The following is a 13,350-nucleotide window of genomic DNA, read 5'->3' as shown; positions in this document are numbered from 1 at the left end:
ATATATGGGTGGATGGATAGGTGATAGGTTGGGTGGATAACAGGCTGGCTGGATGATTACGTTCCTGGACTGAAGAGAGGGAGGAATGGAAGACAGAATGGTGTTAGGAAAGGAGGGAAGAGGAGATGATAGAAGATGAAGATGGATGAATGACAGACTAGCTGAGTGATATGCTTTCCGTGGAAGTAAGGCTAATAATACACAGTGTGTGCACTTCGGTACTCTTGAAATCTGTTGGTGTGAGAGTCAAAATGGTGATGAAGAAGGCAGGATAATCAGTGGTTATTGAGCCCCAATCTCTAAGAACAGAGTGGACAATGGCAGGGAGGAAGGCCCACCAGAAGCAGGGTGGGGTGTGGGTGCACGGGGGAGGGAGCATCTACTGGGGAGGCTCTGGGGAGCCTTCGCAGCCCCGGGACTAGTCCTCTGTGCTTGGCAGCGAGGAGCAGAGACATTTCTGTTCCCTCCGTGCTGTTGGGACTTGCCTCTGGAATAATCATTTTCTTGCAAGTCCCCAGAGAGTCTTTTTACCCCGTCAGAAGAGCAGTGATTCCCTCTGCAGCTGGGCCCTCTCCCCAGAGGCAGTCCCTGTTTGCCCTCCAGGCTGTGAGAGAGGGACCTGGGGATGCAGCCACCATAGTGTCCACCCTCCACCACCGCCTCCCCGTCAGCATTGTTACTACTTTATCTTGTCAAATCCTTCAGACAAGCCTGGAAAATGAGGATTGTGAGCTCCACACAATGTTTGAGAACATGAAACGCACAGAAGCTAAGTAACTTGTCCAAGGTCTCCCAGGTGGGATATCAGCCTAGGCTCCCTAACTTCACTGCCCCACACAACCTTTTGGCAGCGGGGTCCTTCTCTCTGTGGGGGGCCCAAGTGCAGGAGCTAAACTCCCCACTCCTGCCAGCGTGGGGCTGGGGCTTACAGCTTCCTAGCCCAGGCCCAGTCACGTGACATTGGGGAACGGAAGATAATATTCCCGTCTATGACACTGGCCTATATTTATCCCTGTACCCAGGCAGTTAGGAAACTGTTGTGCATTCCTGGGAACTTAAGAGTGAAATAAACATTTAAATGTTTCTATAAGTTTATTTAAGGAGAATAAAATGTGACCTGCTGGCTTATTATAGGGTGGGGGAGCTTGGGGGAGATGGCCCAGTCCCCAGTGCTCTGCTGACTGCAGGGAAGGGAATGGATTTCTGGGGAGGCTGGGCCCTTGGAAGGGTGAGGGGGTGCCCCTGCTATCTTTACTTAACTGTGTGTTCAGCCTTGTTCTGTGAGGGCTGCCTGGAAGAAGGGGCTTATGAGGGAGGGTGCAGCTTGGAAGAACTAGAAAGGTGGGTTGGAAACCTGTGTGTCAGCAGGAAGAATCAGGGAGGTGAGACCAAAGACCCGCAGATGATGGTAAGGAGTGGCTTCTGTAGTGGGAAGGCCAGCAGGCCTAGTGGTTAGTCTCTTCCACTACTTACCACCTGCACAGCCCTGCACCAGGCTGATTTTCCATTGGTAAGGTAGGGATTGAACCAGGAAAGGGAGGAAAGAAATGTACCAATCACCCACTTCACGGCCAGGGCCTTCACTTTTTCTTCCCATTTCCTCTTCATGATTCTATGAGGTCGGGAGGTATTATCAACCCCAATCTGTGAGTTTCATTCACAGGATTGCTGGTAGGAATGAATGAGTAAACACACGGAAAGTGTCTGGGACAGGGCCTAGCACACAGCAGGTCTGAGACAATGTCACTTCCCTCTACCCACGTTTGTTCCTTTGCTTCTCTCATCTGAAAGCCGTGAGGGCAGGTGTACTTGGTCTGAGAAGCAGATGGTGAGAGAGGGCATGGAGCCAGGTGGACATGGCCTTGGAGGTGGGCTTCTCCGGGAGTCATCGATTGCTCAGTCTTGTGTGCTCAGACACCTAGAGGAGGTGCTTTCTGGCTGTACCAGAAAGGCTGGGCCCCACCAGAAAGGCTAGCCCCCTAATTTACCTCCAAATGATTGCTCAGACCCAAAACTGAGAGGGGCAATTTTTTTCAAAACCCAATTCCAAAGTAATGAATTGAGTCCCAAAGGTAGCAATAACAGAATAATATCTTACACTCACTGAGCATTTATAAGGGGCCAGGTTCCCCACAAGCTTTCCATCTGGAGCTGCCAGATTTAACAAATAATAGAGTTATGTCCATGCAATATCTGGGGCATACTGACACTAAGAAATTACTCAGTGTTCAACTATAACTGGGCATCCTGTGTTTTATCTGGCAACCCTATTTCTGTATCAACCTGTTTAATTCTTTTAACTACCCGGTGACAGTTATTTTATGGATGAGGTAACCAAGGCACAGAGAGTCAAGGGAACTTGCTCACATCCACACAGCTAGTAAGTGAAAAGATGTATCATGAATCAGCCTGGTTCCCAAGACCGAGGCCCTTGAAGTCCTGAAGCCAGTAATTTGCCTGGGGGTTTGGGCAAACTGCCCAGCAAGCTTCCTTCCTTCCCATCCTGCCTCTGTTTGGCAGGTCAGAGTGGAAGCAGTGGAGGGTATTTACACTGCGTTAACACCCTGCAGAAGTCACCCCAGAGGGCCCCTGAGTCGCCCCACACCCTCCACTGGATCACTGTTTCCCCAGAGTGAAACCCAGCCCATACAAGACTGAATGTTCCCTACAAAACAGCGTTGAACAAAACTAGAGGTTGTACAAAACTTGCTCAACCATTCCGTGAGCTGATCAGGGAAAGAACACTGATTTTATCACTGTGCATTTTGTATGCTTTGGAAGGAGAGAGTGAGGAGCCATCCAGAACATTCCATCAGGATACAGGATTTCTCCCCGATTGCTTCATGCCTCTTGGCATTTAAACAACTTAAAATTGTGTGGTTACATGCTTGGCATTTGCCATCAATGGTTTGTTTCTGTCTTTCTGTGTGGGCACCTCTGCCCTAACCCTTCTCCAAGTGAGGGTGCCTGCAGCCCCATGGGCGGCAGCCACCTCAGGAGAGCTTTGCTGCAAGTGGCCTTTAGCAAGAAGGCAGAGAAAACTTTCACCAGAAAGTAGCTCCTCCAAGGGCTTTGCAGGCCATTGACCTCACTGGTGTCAGCACTGGGGGAACCAGGTCCTGGGTGCTACCTAGGGATGGGGTGGGTACTTCCACCCCATTTGCCATCCCATTGTGCTAACTGGAATGCATTGCTGCGGCCTGGTTCACCTTTGTCTTCCAGGCCCTGCCATACACCTCAACACATAACATGCATTCAGTAAATGTTTGCAGGATGGACAGAACAAAGCATAATAATGTGAAAATATTTACAGATTGAGCCCTTTCTTACAACCTAAGACTTTTGGAAACTTTTGTGAGTCAATCATAAAGAGAAGAGTCAAGACAATCTGCTTAGTAAATAATGGGCTGGAGCATGAGTAAACCGCGAGGGAAGGAGGGAGGGAAAGAGAGAGGACTTGGGTGGGGAGGGTAAGCAGGGGAAGAGCCAAAGTGGGGAGGACAGGCACAGATGGTGGGGGGAGATCCATTCCCCTGTCGTGCCCTTTGAGAGGTGAGAGTGAAGACTGAAGTTCTTTTTACACTTTTTTTTTCTTGTCTGCTGAACAAGTCTTTAACACTTTTCTTCCTGGAGCCTGGACCACACGGACCGCAGCTTCATTCGGTTTCATGTTAAATGGTTTAACCTCAGAGTCAAACCATGGATGGTTAGAAGGGGTACGCATTTCTGTTTATCAGCTAGGGGTGTTTCTACCAACCAAGTCATTCAATGCTTTTTATAGTCTCAGCTCATGGTTTTATATCTTCCTCTTCATTGTTGATTACTTCAAATTGCTTTAGGAAATAGGTAGTGTGTCAACAAAATAAAACAAATAAACTCTATTTTACTTAGTTAGCAGCCTGAATATAGTCAGCTCCTGGAAATGGGTATAAAGATAACCCCATCGCCACCACCATGATTGCTTCTTTTCAGAACACAACCTGCGAAAATTAAAGATTGGCCCCTCCCACCCCTTTACCTAGACCTAGCCCATCTGCACCAAAGCATGCTGGGAGTTTGTGTAAGCCTCTCTCCAAGAGAGGACAGAAACCATATGATATAAAGAGCATGCAAATGATATTTTAGCCAAAGTACATTTTTTTCTTGTTCACTAAAGGATTCATACAAGAAGAAAATATAAGTATGACAAACATGAATACATTTGGAGCTCAAACTTTCATGATCAAGATAAATCCCACCCAGGGAAGGGACCTCACACATACTGCAAGCACAGTCGGTATTTCAGTGGACATGCCTGTAGTCATGGACACCCACGAGGCCACACGGGAAAGAAGCTCCATCACGGTGATGTGGGAATTGTACCAGATGAGTGAGTCCTAGAAACCTAGGTGCCTGGAGTTAATGATACTATATTGCATACCTAAAAATTTGCTAAGGGGGTGGATTTTATAAGTGTTTTTATCATCATTGTTATCATAAGTAAAAGGCAACAGGGAACTTTTGGAAGTGATGAATAGGTTTACATCATAGATTGTGGTAAGGGTTTCATGGGTGTGTCCTCTCTAAACTCATCCAGTTGTATACATTCAAAATGTACAGATTTTTGTATGTCAATCACACCTTAATAAAGTGGTTTAAAAAGAACAAAGATGACATGGGCAGAGAAAGTTTTACGTACATTTACCCAAATGTAGGACTGTCACTGAATATCAGGAATGTGTGGGTCCTGCCACCTCTTCTCCTGACCTTCATCTTCCCCAGCCAGGCTGCAGCAGGTGGCAACATTTCTCTCTGGATTGTCAGTGAGTTCCTAGGTTGTCACCATGGAGGGCTTAGAGATCCCCTAATCTTAGTGCATGAAAAGTGGACCTTGATAAGCTCAGGTGAATGCCTTCTGGGGAATGAAGGAGAAACTGGATTATTCTCTGAATATTCCAAATAAACTATATTCATCCCCTTATTAGGATGGCTCTGAATTTCATGATGCCAGAATAAATGCCCCAGCTCCTGGAAGCTTCCTCCATTCCAAGCCTAACTCCATCTGTGTTTTTGTTCTAAACTACCAGGGCCCTCCAGCCAAGGGAGTATCTTGCAGCCCACCCACCATTGTCCTGACTGGGGATGCCAGTTCACCAGAGGGAGAAACTGACAACAACCTGGCCAACAGGTACATCCCAGGTGCCTGATCTTTGTGCTGTGAAGAACAGTATTTCCTAGCACACAAGGATTAGACAGCTATATTTTTATAAATCTTTCCTTCTTTCTTGAATCATTTTATTGATGAAAATACATTCAAGTAACTTTTCAAATGTGAGAGAGAATTTGAGATTTTTCATTATCTTCTCCCCTCCCCAAAATTATTTTTCCTCTCCTGGATGTGGCTCTTTATAGTCTGCTAGCCTTTAAGAAAGGCATGAATCAGGCCAAGATGGAGGCATAGGTAGACACACTGTGCCTCCTCCCACAACCAAAATAAGCTCAGCAACAATTTAGAAACAAGATAACAACCAGATCTGATAGAAAATTGAACTGTATGGAAGTTGGACAACCAAGGAATTAAAATATACACATTCATCCAGACCAGTAGGAAGGGCTGAGGCAGGCAGCCAGGTGGAGAGGGGTCGTGGCACAAAAAATGGTGGCACTAGGCCTGTAAGACATCCTGGGCGCAAGACTGCAGCAGGCCGACCCTGGGTGCTCAGGCGTCTGGCAGACCCAGTGATGAGGCAACTGTGGAGCGAGGCACTGCGCACAAAGCGCCTGGCTGTCCGGGTGATCCTACATTTGCATGCAGATAAACCAGGTGAAATTGGGCTATGAGACAGACCGCCCAATCCGGGGTCCCAGTGCCAGAAAATAGAGTCCCAGGACACTGATTGAAAACACCTGTGAGGGTTGAGGCACAGGTGTTTTCAATCAGTGTCCCAAGATACTATTTCCTGTCAGCTTCACAGGAGAGTGCATTGGAGAGACCCACAGGGTCCTAGAATGTGCACAGGCCCACCCACATGGGAATCAGCACCAGAAAGGCCCAGTTAGTTCAGGGGAAGCAGCAGAATGGACTGAAATCTGACGGAGAGCGGAACAAGCACCATTGTTCCCTCTCAGACCCCACCCCCACATACAACATCACAACCCTGCAACTGGGTTGCCCCGCCCTGGAGAACACCTAAGGCTCCACCCCTCATACATAACAGGCACGACCAGACATAATAATAATAATAATAATAATAATAATAATAATAATAAAAAAGAGGTCCAAATGGAAGATCAGATCAAAGCTCCATAGCAAATACAACTAAGCTACCAAGAGATAGCCAACCCATCAGATACACAGTTCAAAGCACTGGTGATCAGGATGCTCACAGAATTGGTTGAATTTGGTTGCAAATTAGATGAAAAAATTATGGCTACAATAAGTGAAATGAAGAAAAATGCACAGGGAACCAGTAGTGATGGGAAGGAAACTGGGACTCAAATCAATAGAGTGGACCAGAAGGAAGAAAGAAACAACCAAACAGAAAAGATGGAGAAATAAGAATTCAAAAAAAAATGAGGAGAAGCTTAGGAACCTCCAGGACATCTTTAAACATTCCAACATCCGAATTATAGGATTACCAGAAGGGGAAGAGGAAACACAACAAGTGGAAAAGTTATTTGAACAAATAATAAAGGAGAACTTCCCCAGTCTGGCAAAGGAAATAGACTTCCAGGAGGTCCAGGAAGCTCAGAGAGTCCCAAAGAAGCTGGACCCAAGGAGGAACACACCAAGGCACATCATAATTACATTAGCCAAGATTAAAATTAAGGAGAGGATCCTAGAAGCAGCAAAAGATAAGGGGACAGTCACCTACAAAGGAGTTCCCATCAGACTGTCAGCTGATTTCTTGAAAGAGACATTACTGGAAAGAAGTATTCCAAGTCATGAAAGGCAAGGACCTACATTCAAGATTGCTCTATCCAGCAAACCTTTCATTTAGAATGGAAGGGTAGATAAAGTGCTTCTCAGATAAGGTAAAGTTAAAGGAATTCATCATCACCAAGCCCTATTTTATGAAATGTTAAAGGGACTTATCTAAGAAAAAGAAGATAAAAAGCATGTATAATAAAATGACAGCAAATTCACAATTATTAACAACCACACCTAAAACAAAAACAAACTAAGCAATCAACTAGAACAGGAACAGAACCACAGAACTGAAGATCACATGGAGGGTTAGCAACAAGGGAGTGGGAGGAGGAGAGAGGGGGAAAAGATACAGAGAATAAATAGCATAGATGGTAGGTAGAAAATAGACAGGGGGAGGGCAAGAACAGTATAGGAAATGTAGAAGCTAAAGAACTTATGACACATGGACATGAACTAAAGGTGGGGAATGTGGGTGGGAGAGGGTATACAGGGTGGAGGGGAGTGAAGGGGGGAAATGGGACAACTAATAGCATAATCAATAAAATATATTTTAAAAAAAGAAAGGCATGAATCATAGCAGAGGAATCTCCTATATAAGAGCTCAGGTATTTGCAAACAGACCTGGAAGATATGAGTCTTTGAATGTAGGATCCTGCCCCTGGCCAAAACGGGTCCTGTGTGGAAGATGATCTCTTGGGAGGGACATTGGCTCCCATGCTTGGGGATATCACTACCTTCGTGTTATAGCACTAGCCTAGTCACTAATCTAGCTAGAATGAAATTGCCTAAGTACTATTTCCAAAATGTTGCAAAGATAATTCTCATGCAAATATATAGTGAGCCTGTGTCAAAGCTATATTTAACTCATTAATGAGGGACCCATCATCAGGGTAACAAAGCCATTTCAAAGGAGGATATAAGAAACAGATATGCATATATAATCAGTGGGGCCAAAAAGAATGGTGGAATGAAATTGCTAGGTTGGTTATGATAAAATAGGTGAATGTTCCACAGGGCAATGAAACCATGTTTTTACCTTTTCACCTAAGCAGAAATCATCTGCATCTCTACCAGATGACAATTATTCATATCTTATGAGTTTTCTATAAGTTAGATGTTCACTCAGTCTGGGTCCTAATAAATAGCAAATAGTCAAAGCTACATCTCGCTAGGGCGGTGGTTGGAAAACTGTAGCATGCATCAGATCCTCTGGGGAGCCTGTCCAATCACAGATGGCTGGGCCTCACCTGAGTTTCTGATCTGGTAGGTCTGGGGTGGAGCCTGAGAATTTGCATTTCTAACAAGTTCCCAAACTTAGAAAAGCTAGTAAGGTGATGCTCTCATATGGCTCTGAAAAAAAAAATAAACAGGCATCTGTTTTCCTATTTCCAAGCTGTGGACCAATTTTCTTAACAAGATGTCTCTGTTCTTTCAGAGCTCACAGTCCCCACCGGAGGCTTTCTCACCGACACTTGAAGGTTTCCACGGCTTCCCTGACTTCTGTGGGTAAGGGCAAGGCCAACTGATCTTATTCCTGCAACTAGGCATAGGGGTCCAGCCAGAGGTGTGTCTGAGTAGAAAGACTGAGGTCTGGCAGTTGGGCCGGGCCGGGCCCCTTACCCTCTCCTGCTCCTCAGGCAGTCCCATCCCTATGAGCCCAATAGAACAAAGTCAGTCAGCCCCTCAGTGTTTGAGCCCAGAAGAGGTATGATGTCTCATCTCTGTATCTTTTGGTAAAAAGACAAGACCTGGGTGTGATGAGGCAGACAATGAAGTAAGTTGAAGGGAGACAGAAGAGCTGCATGAGGCTCAGTTTCAAGACTCAGGGAGCCCAGTCCTCCGCACCTCAGGCAGGCATGTGCCCAAATGTAAAGCTATCCCAATGGCCCCTTGGGGCCTGCCTTGGACTGTCAGAGCACAGGTATGATACAGACTTGGTCCCCTTGGCCTTCATGTTACTCATAGTCTGTGAAGACACTGAGAAGTGGACAGATATAATCAGGACGTTGTATTGTAAGACCCTTTGCAGAAGTGTTAAGGAAATGGAGGCAGGAAGGGGCCCAATTCTTCTTGGAGAGGGGGAAGTTCAGATAAGTATTCCAGAGGAGAGAATATCTGAGTGACCTTAGCAGGTTGGAGAGATAGACAAGAGGGAGGAAAGGCATTGCGTTCCAGGTAGAAGAAGCACCATGCTAAGAGCAGAAGCCATACAGAGCAACTGAATGTCTGCTGTGTGTATCACTTGGGGCCCTCAAATGATAGAAATCCAATCCAAAAGAGCTTAAATCAAAAGAAAAAATTAAAATGAAATCATTAAAAGTAAAAAATCAAAATGTGGTTTCAGGTAGTGCTGAATCCAGATGCCCAAGTTGGATCATTAGTAATTGTCCCATCCCATCTCTCAGGTCTCCTCTCCAACGAGAGTTCCTCTTTCCCACTATCCAACACAGTGCCCAGGATTGCCTCTCACTGACCTCCCATGGCCATCCCCGAGCCAGTCCCTGTGGCCAGGGGCACTGAACTCATTGACTGGTTGGGGCTGGTACACAGTCCCACTCCTGGCACTTGAGGTGAGGTGGGGGGCGGGATTAGCCCCTTCCTGACTAACGTAATTGAGAAGGATTTCATTCAATGCAAACTGGGAAGCTACAAACAGAAGGGGGAATGGAAGTTAGAGAGGCACAGTGGGAGCCATTCACCACCGAGGGGCTGGAGGGAAGTGACCACAGGAGGAGTACATGGGGTCAGCAAAAGTGGCTGGGCCCAGTCTGGCATTTGGACATCACTCCATGAAGAGTCCTGACGAGGTGAGGCAGGAGGATGGCATGGTCAGATATGGCTCTGAGCAAGGTCACTTTGATAGTCAGGGGAGGATGAGAGGGAGGGGATAGCCTGAAGGTGGGGGTGCCTATGAAGTGGCTGACATAATTGTGCAGGTAAAAGCTAATGAGCAAGAATGGGGATGAGGGGCACGGTCCAGGGATAGGTACTCATAGAGCATGAATGATCATCGGGACTTGCTGGTCAGATGGTTGCATTGGAGGGGCTGAGGGAGAGGGAGGGGTGTGGAATGGCTCCCATCTCCCATGTTTCTGAGCAGATGGGTGAGAGGTGGTGCTGTTCACCCAGAGAAGGGGCAGCTTGGAAGAAGAATGGGGGTAAACAATGTGAGTGGAGGAAAGAAGGGAGAGAAGGAGGCCATGGGATTGTGACTTTGGCCCATGAGTGCCCCCTTTAGCTACACACCTTGAGTTCACTAGCTTGTTGAAGAAACAGAGTCTTGGGGGCTGACCTTTCCCTAACAGCAGAGTTTAAGACAGTACTGGGAACCTAGGTGGCTTCATGACCATTTGTGACAGGACCTGCCACAGCCACAGGCTACAACCCAGAGAGACCAAACCTGCTGAGGAAGCCAGATCTGTCCCCACTCGGCTCTCTTCACAGCCCAGCGCTGGGCTGAGGTTTGGCTGGCTGAGTCTGCTCTGGCAGCCTCCCTGCGCTGGGGTGTGGAGTGGCAGGGCCTCTCACCCTATGCTTACCCTCCATCTGAAGACCCTGCAGGGCATGTCATTGACCTAGTAAATGACCAGCTGCCAGACATCAGCATCTCAGAGGAGGACAAGAAGAAAAACCTGGCTCTGCTGGAGGAAGCCAAGCTGGTGAGTGAGCGATTCCTGACCCGCCGTGGGAGGAGGTCCAGGAGCAGCCCCGGAGACTCCCCGTCAGGTAGGCTGTACAAGGGCTGCCCTGAGTTCCTCTGAGGAGGCCTGGGAGGGGAAGGGCCAGGCCCCAGCTGCACCAGGAGCCCTGCTTTCAAGGGGTGGGCTTTGACGCGCAAGTCCCCAGGCCTCTGGGCCCAGCAGGACCAAGCTTTAGGAGAGGATCCTGTGAGGAGAGAACATCTTACCCCACCTCAGAAGCTTCAAAATAATGACCCAACTCTAGCCAGAAAGCTCTGCTTTTTGTTTTTGGGGCTTGTGTGTGACCATTGTGTCTTACTGTCTTACTGTTTCTATAAGAAGTGCCAGCCCATGAACCTTCGGGGCCTTCCCCAGCTCTGACTCTTACAGAGAGAGAAATCCTCTGTGTGATGCTGGTGCGCACAGACCCCTGGGGCATCTGCATGGACAGAGTCTCTATGACTGCCCCCCCACCCTTTCCCAGGAGATACTGCTCTGTGGGCACCTCCTCTGCAAGGGTCTGGAAGGGCCGGCACTGCCTCTCCCCGATTTCCAGCCATGGGCTGTGGGAAGGATCCTAGGCACTGTGGGGGAGAGGGGAGGTGGTCTTTGGTGTCCTTACGGAATTTCTGGATTAGAAGAAAAGTGTTCCTGGGCCCTGAAATCCACCCTGCTATACCTTTGGCTAAACTTGCTCTTTTTCCTGAGTGAAGAGCAGACAAGTTTTAGACAAGTCTGCATGTACTGAGGAGGCCAGGGGAGGATTTGAAATCAGGGCCAACCTGTCAAGTCTAGGAGGTACAGCCTTTGCAGTTGGCCCTGCTGGGCAATGCTAGGTCCTCTGTTTCTACAAGGTACTTTGAGGTCAAGCCATGCAAGCTGAGGACTGTGACCCCAGTCCTCACCCCTGCAGGTGATCCTGGGGCCCCCTCTGTTGGGCTGGCAGCAGGGAGGCACTGGGCTATGTATGGTAGGACCCTTTTACAGCAGTCCAGAATCAGCCTCTGATCTCAACAAGGAAGACCCAGTTCTCAGAGGTCAGAAAATGCTGAAAAGATGTCTTTGTTAAACTGAAGTCCTAAACCTTCACAAAAGCTACCCAATGTATGTTTGTCTCAGCAGCTGTTTCCCCAAACCTCAGCCCCGGAGCTTCTCCTACATCCTCGAGGAGCAACTCACTGACGGTCCCCACACTGCCCGGTGAGGTCCAGCCCCCTGTGGCATTTCCTGCCCTGGTTTCTCCCTGTGGGTGGGCTGACCATGAGGCCTCTCACCTTGCAGGCTTCCCAGGCAGACACCCTGTTAGGGCCCCTCCCCGGGGGCTCCCAGCTGGGCCTGGCTGGGCTGCTTCAGGGGCGGTGGGTGTATATTACTGTGGGGTGTGGAGCTAACATGGGGAGACAGATCTCTCTAGCCCAGGGTGAGGTAGGCTGGGTGAGCACAGGGGCAGGGTTGTGGGTAGGGGCTGTGGCTTGCACTCTCTGCCTAGAGAAAAGTCAGAGAGAGGTCATTTCAGATCCTTTATTTGGGCCACTCTTGGCTTTTGGTTTCTGTCCTTTCATTAGGCTTGTTCTGGGCCACACCCTCAGGTCAGCAAGGGAAGGAAGGTGCCAGGGGGAGTAGCCAGCCCTTGTCAAAGCCGTGGGGCAAGCTCAGGCTCAGGCCAGGCAGCCTGGGTCCAGATCCCGGTGCTGACACGCCTTGTGCGACCTTGCTCTCCCTCTGACTCAGTTTCCTTGTGCGGTTTCTGTGATGATTAAATGAGGATTCACCTCAGAACCTGGCATGTGAGAGATACTCAACACATGGTGATGTTATTGGCTCCCAGGCCTGAGGAAGATAAGGGGGACATTCTGGGGAAGTAGACATGTTTTGCTAAAGGAAGGGCTGAGGGTGTGGGGTACTGGACGTCACTCACCAGTGTCTGGACCATTCCAGGTTTGGATGCATGCAGTAGCCTGCAGTCCCTTCTATCTGGAGCACCAACACAGGTAACAGGGGCCCCATTCAGGTTTTCTATGCCATCTGGTCTCTCCTCCTACCCCTTAACCCTGAAAGGACCTTCACGACCCACTGAAATGAGGGTGCTGGGTGGGGGAGACATCTATGCCACCACTAGAGGCCTCCTTGGGGGTATTTCAAGAGGAGATGTGATCCCTTCACATTACTGACTGACTCGTGTTTAATTTCTCCAGCAGAAGGGGGATGAGGCCGAAGTCTCTTCACCTCACCTTGGCGAGCCTGTGAGTTTGAGCTCTGCCCAGTTTGGGTGTGGGAGACACGGTGCCCCAGAAGCCTGAGCTGGCCTTGGGTAGCCTGTGAGGGGGTGAACATGAGGGGTCAAGGCTGGGGAAGCATGAAGTTTCCTCTGCCCCATTGTGACAGGCAGTCTGAGATGGAGGGAGTAAGGAGGCAGGATTCAGTGGGGGTGACCTCCATGGTGATCTGGCTGTAGCCCGGTACCACTAGCCAGTGACCAGGGGGACCACTGGGCCCAGCAAGAGCTAGGCAAGACTGCTGCTCTAGTGAGCACCACAGGAAAGCTCCAGTCCCTGGTTGGGATTTTTCCTGGGGGCAGCCAGGAAAACCTCATCTCTCCCTCACACAAGCACTCAAGAGGGTATTGAGGGCAGCTTACAATACAGTCTCATCTAGAACTGGGTCTGGGTTAGAGTCCTCTGGGAGAGTTGCAGCACGCATCTAGAAGAGCCACACAAATATTCAGGCGTAGCCCAACCTGCTCCTCACAAAGCAGGTTTC

The 13,350-nt window shown here is 48.7% G+C and overlaps 1 protein-coding gene across 3 annotated transcripts in view; it reads left to right on the top strand.

Moving 5' to 3' along the window:
* IRAG1 (inositol 1,4,5-triphosphate receptor associated 1) overlaps positions 1-13,350 on the top strand; it is a 115,550-nt gene that overhangs the window by 44,993 nt on the left and 57,207 nt on the right. For all 3 annotated transcript variants that reach the window (XM_045825584.1, XM_045825583.1, XM_045825585.1), the window contains 6 exons: positions 5,067-5,167; positions 8,346-8,416; positions 10,463-10,636; positions 11,713-11,790; positions 12,529-12,581; positions 12,786-12,833. In XM_045825584.1, the coding sequence (XP_045681540.1) occupies positions 5,067-5,167; positions 8,346-8,416; positions 10,463-10,636; positions 11,713-11,790; positions 12,529-12,581; positions 12,786-12,833 (525 nt within the window). The remainder of the gene's footprint in view (positions 1-5,066; positions 5,168-8,345; positions 8,417-10,462; positions 10,637-11,712; positions 11,791-12,528; positions 12,582-12,785; positions 12,834-13,350) is intronic.

Source organism: Phyllostomus hastatus, unplaced genomic scaffold (assembly GCF_019186645.2).
Source record: "Phyllostomus hastatus isolate PE091 unplaced genomic scaffold, TTU_PhHast_1.1 phas_scaffold_585, whole genome shotgun sequence".
Taxonomy (NCBI): domain Eukaryota; kingdom Metazoa; phylum Chordata; class Mammalia; order Chiroptera; family Phyllostomidae; genus Phyllostomus; species Phyllostomus hastatus.
Note: the sequence above shows the minus strand (reverse complement) of the source record. Positions and strands in the feature narration are given on the sequence as shown.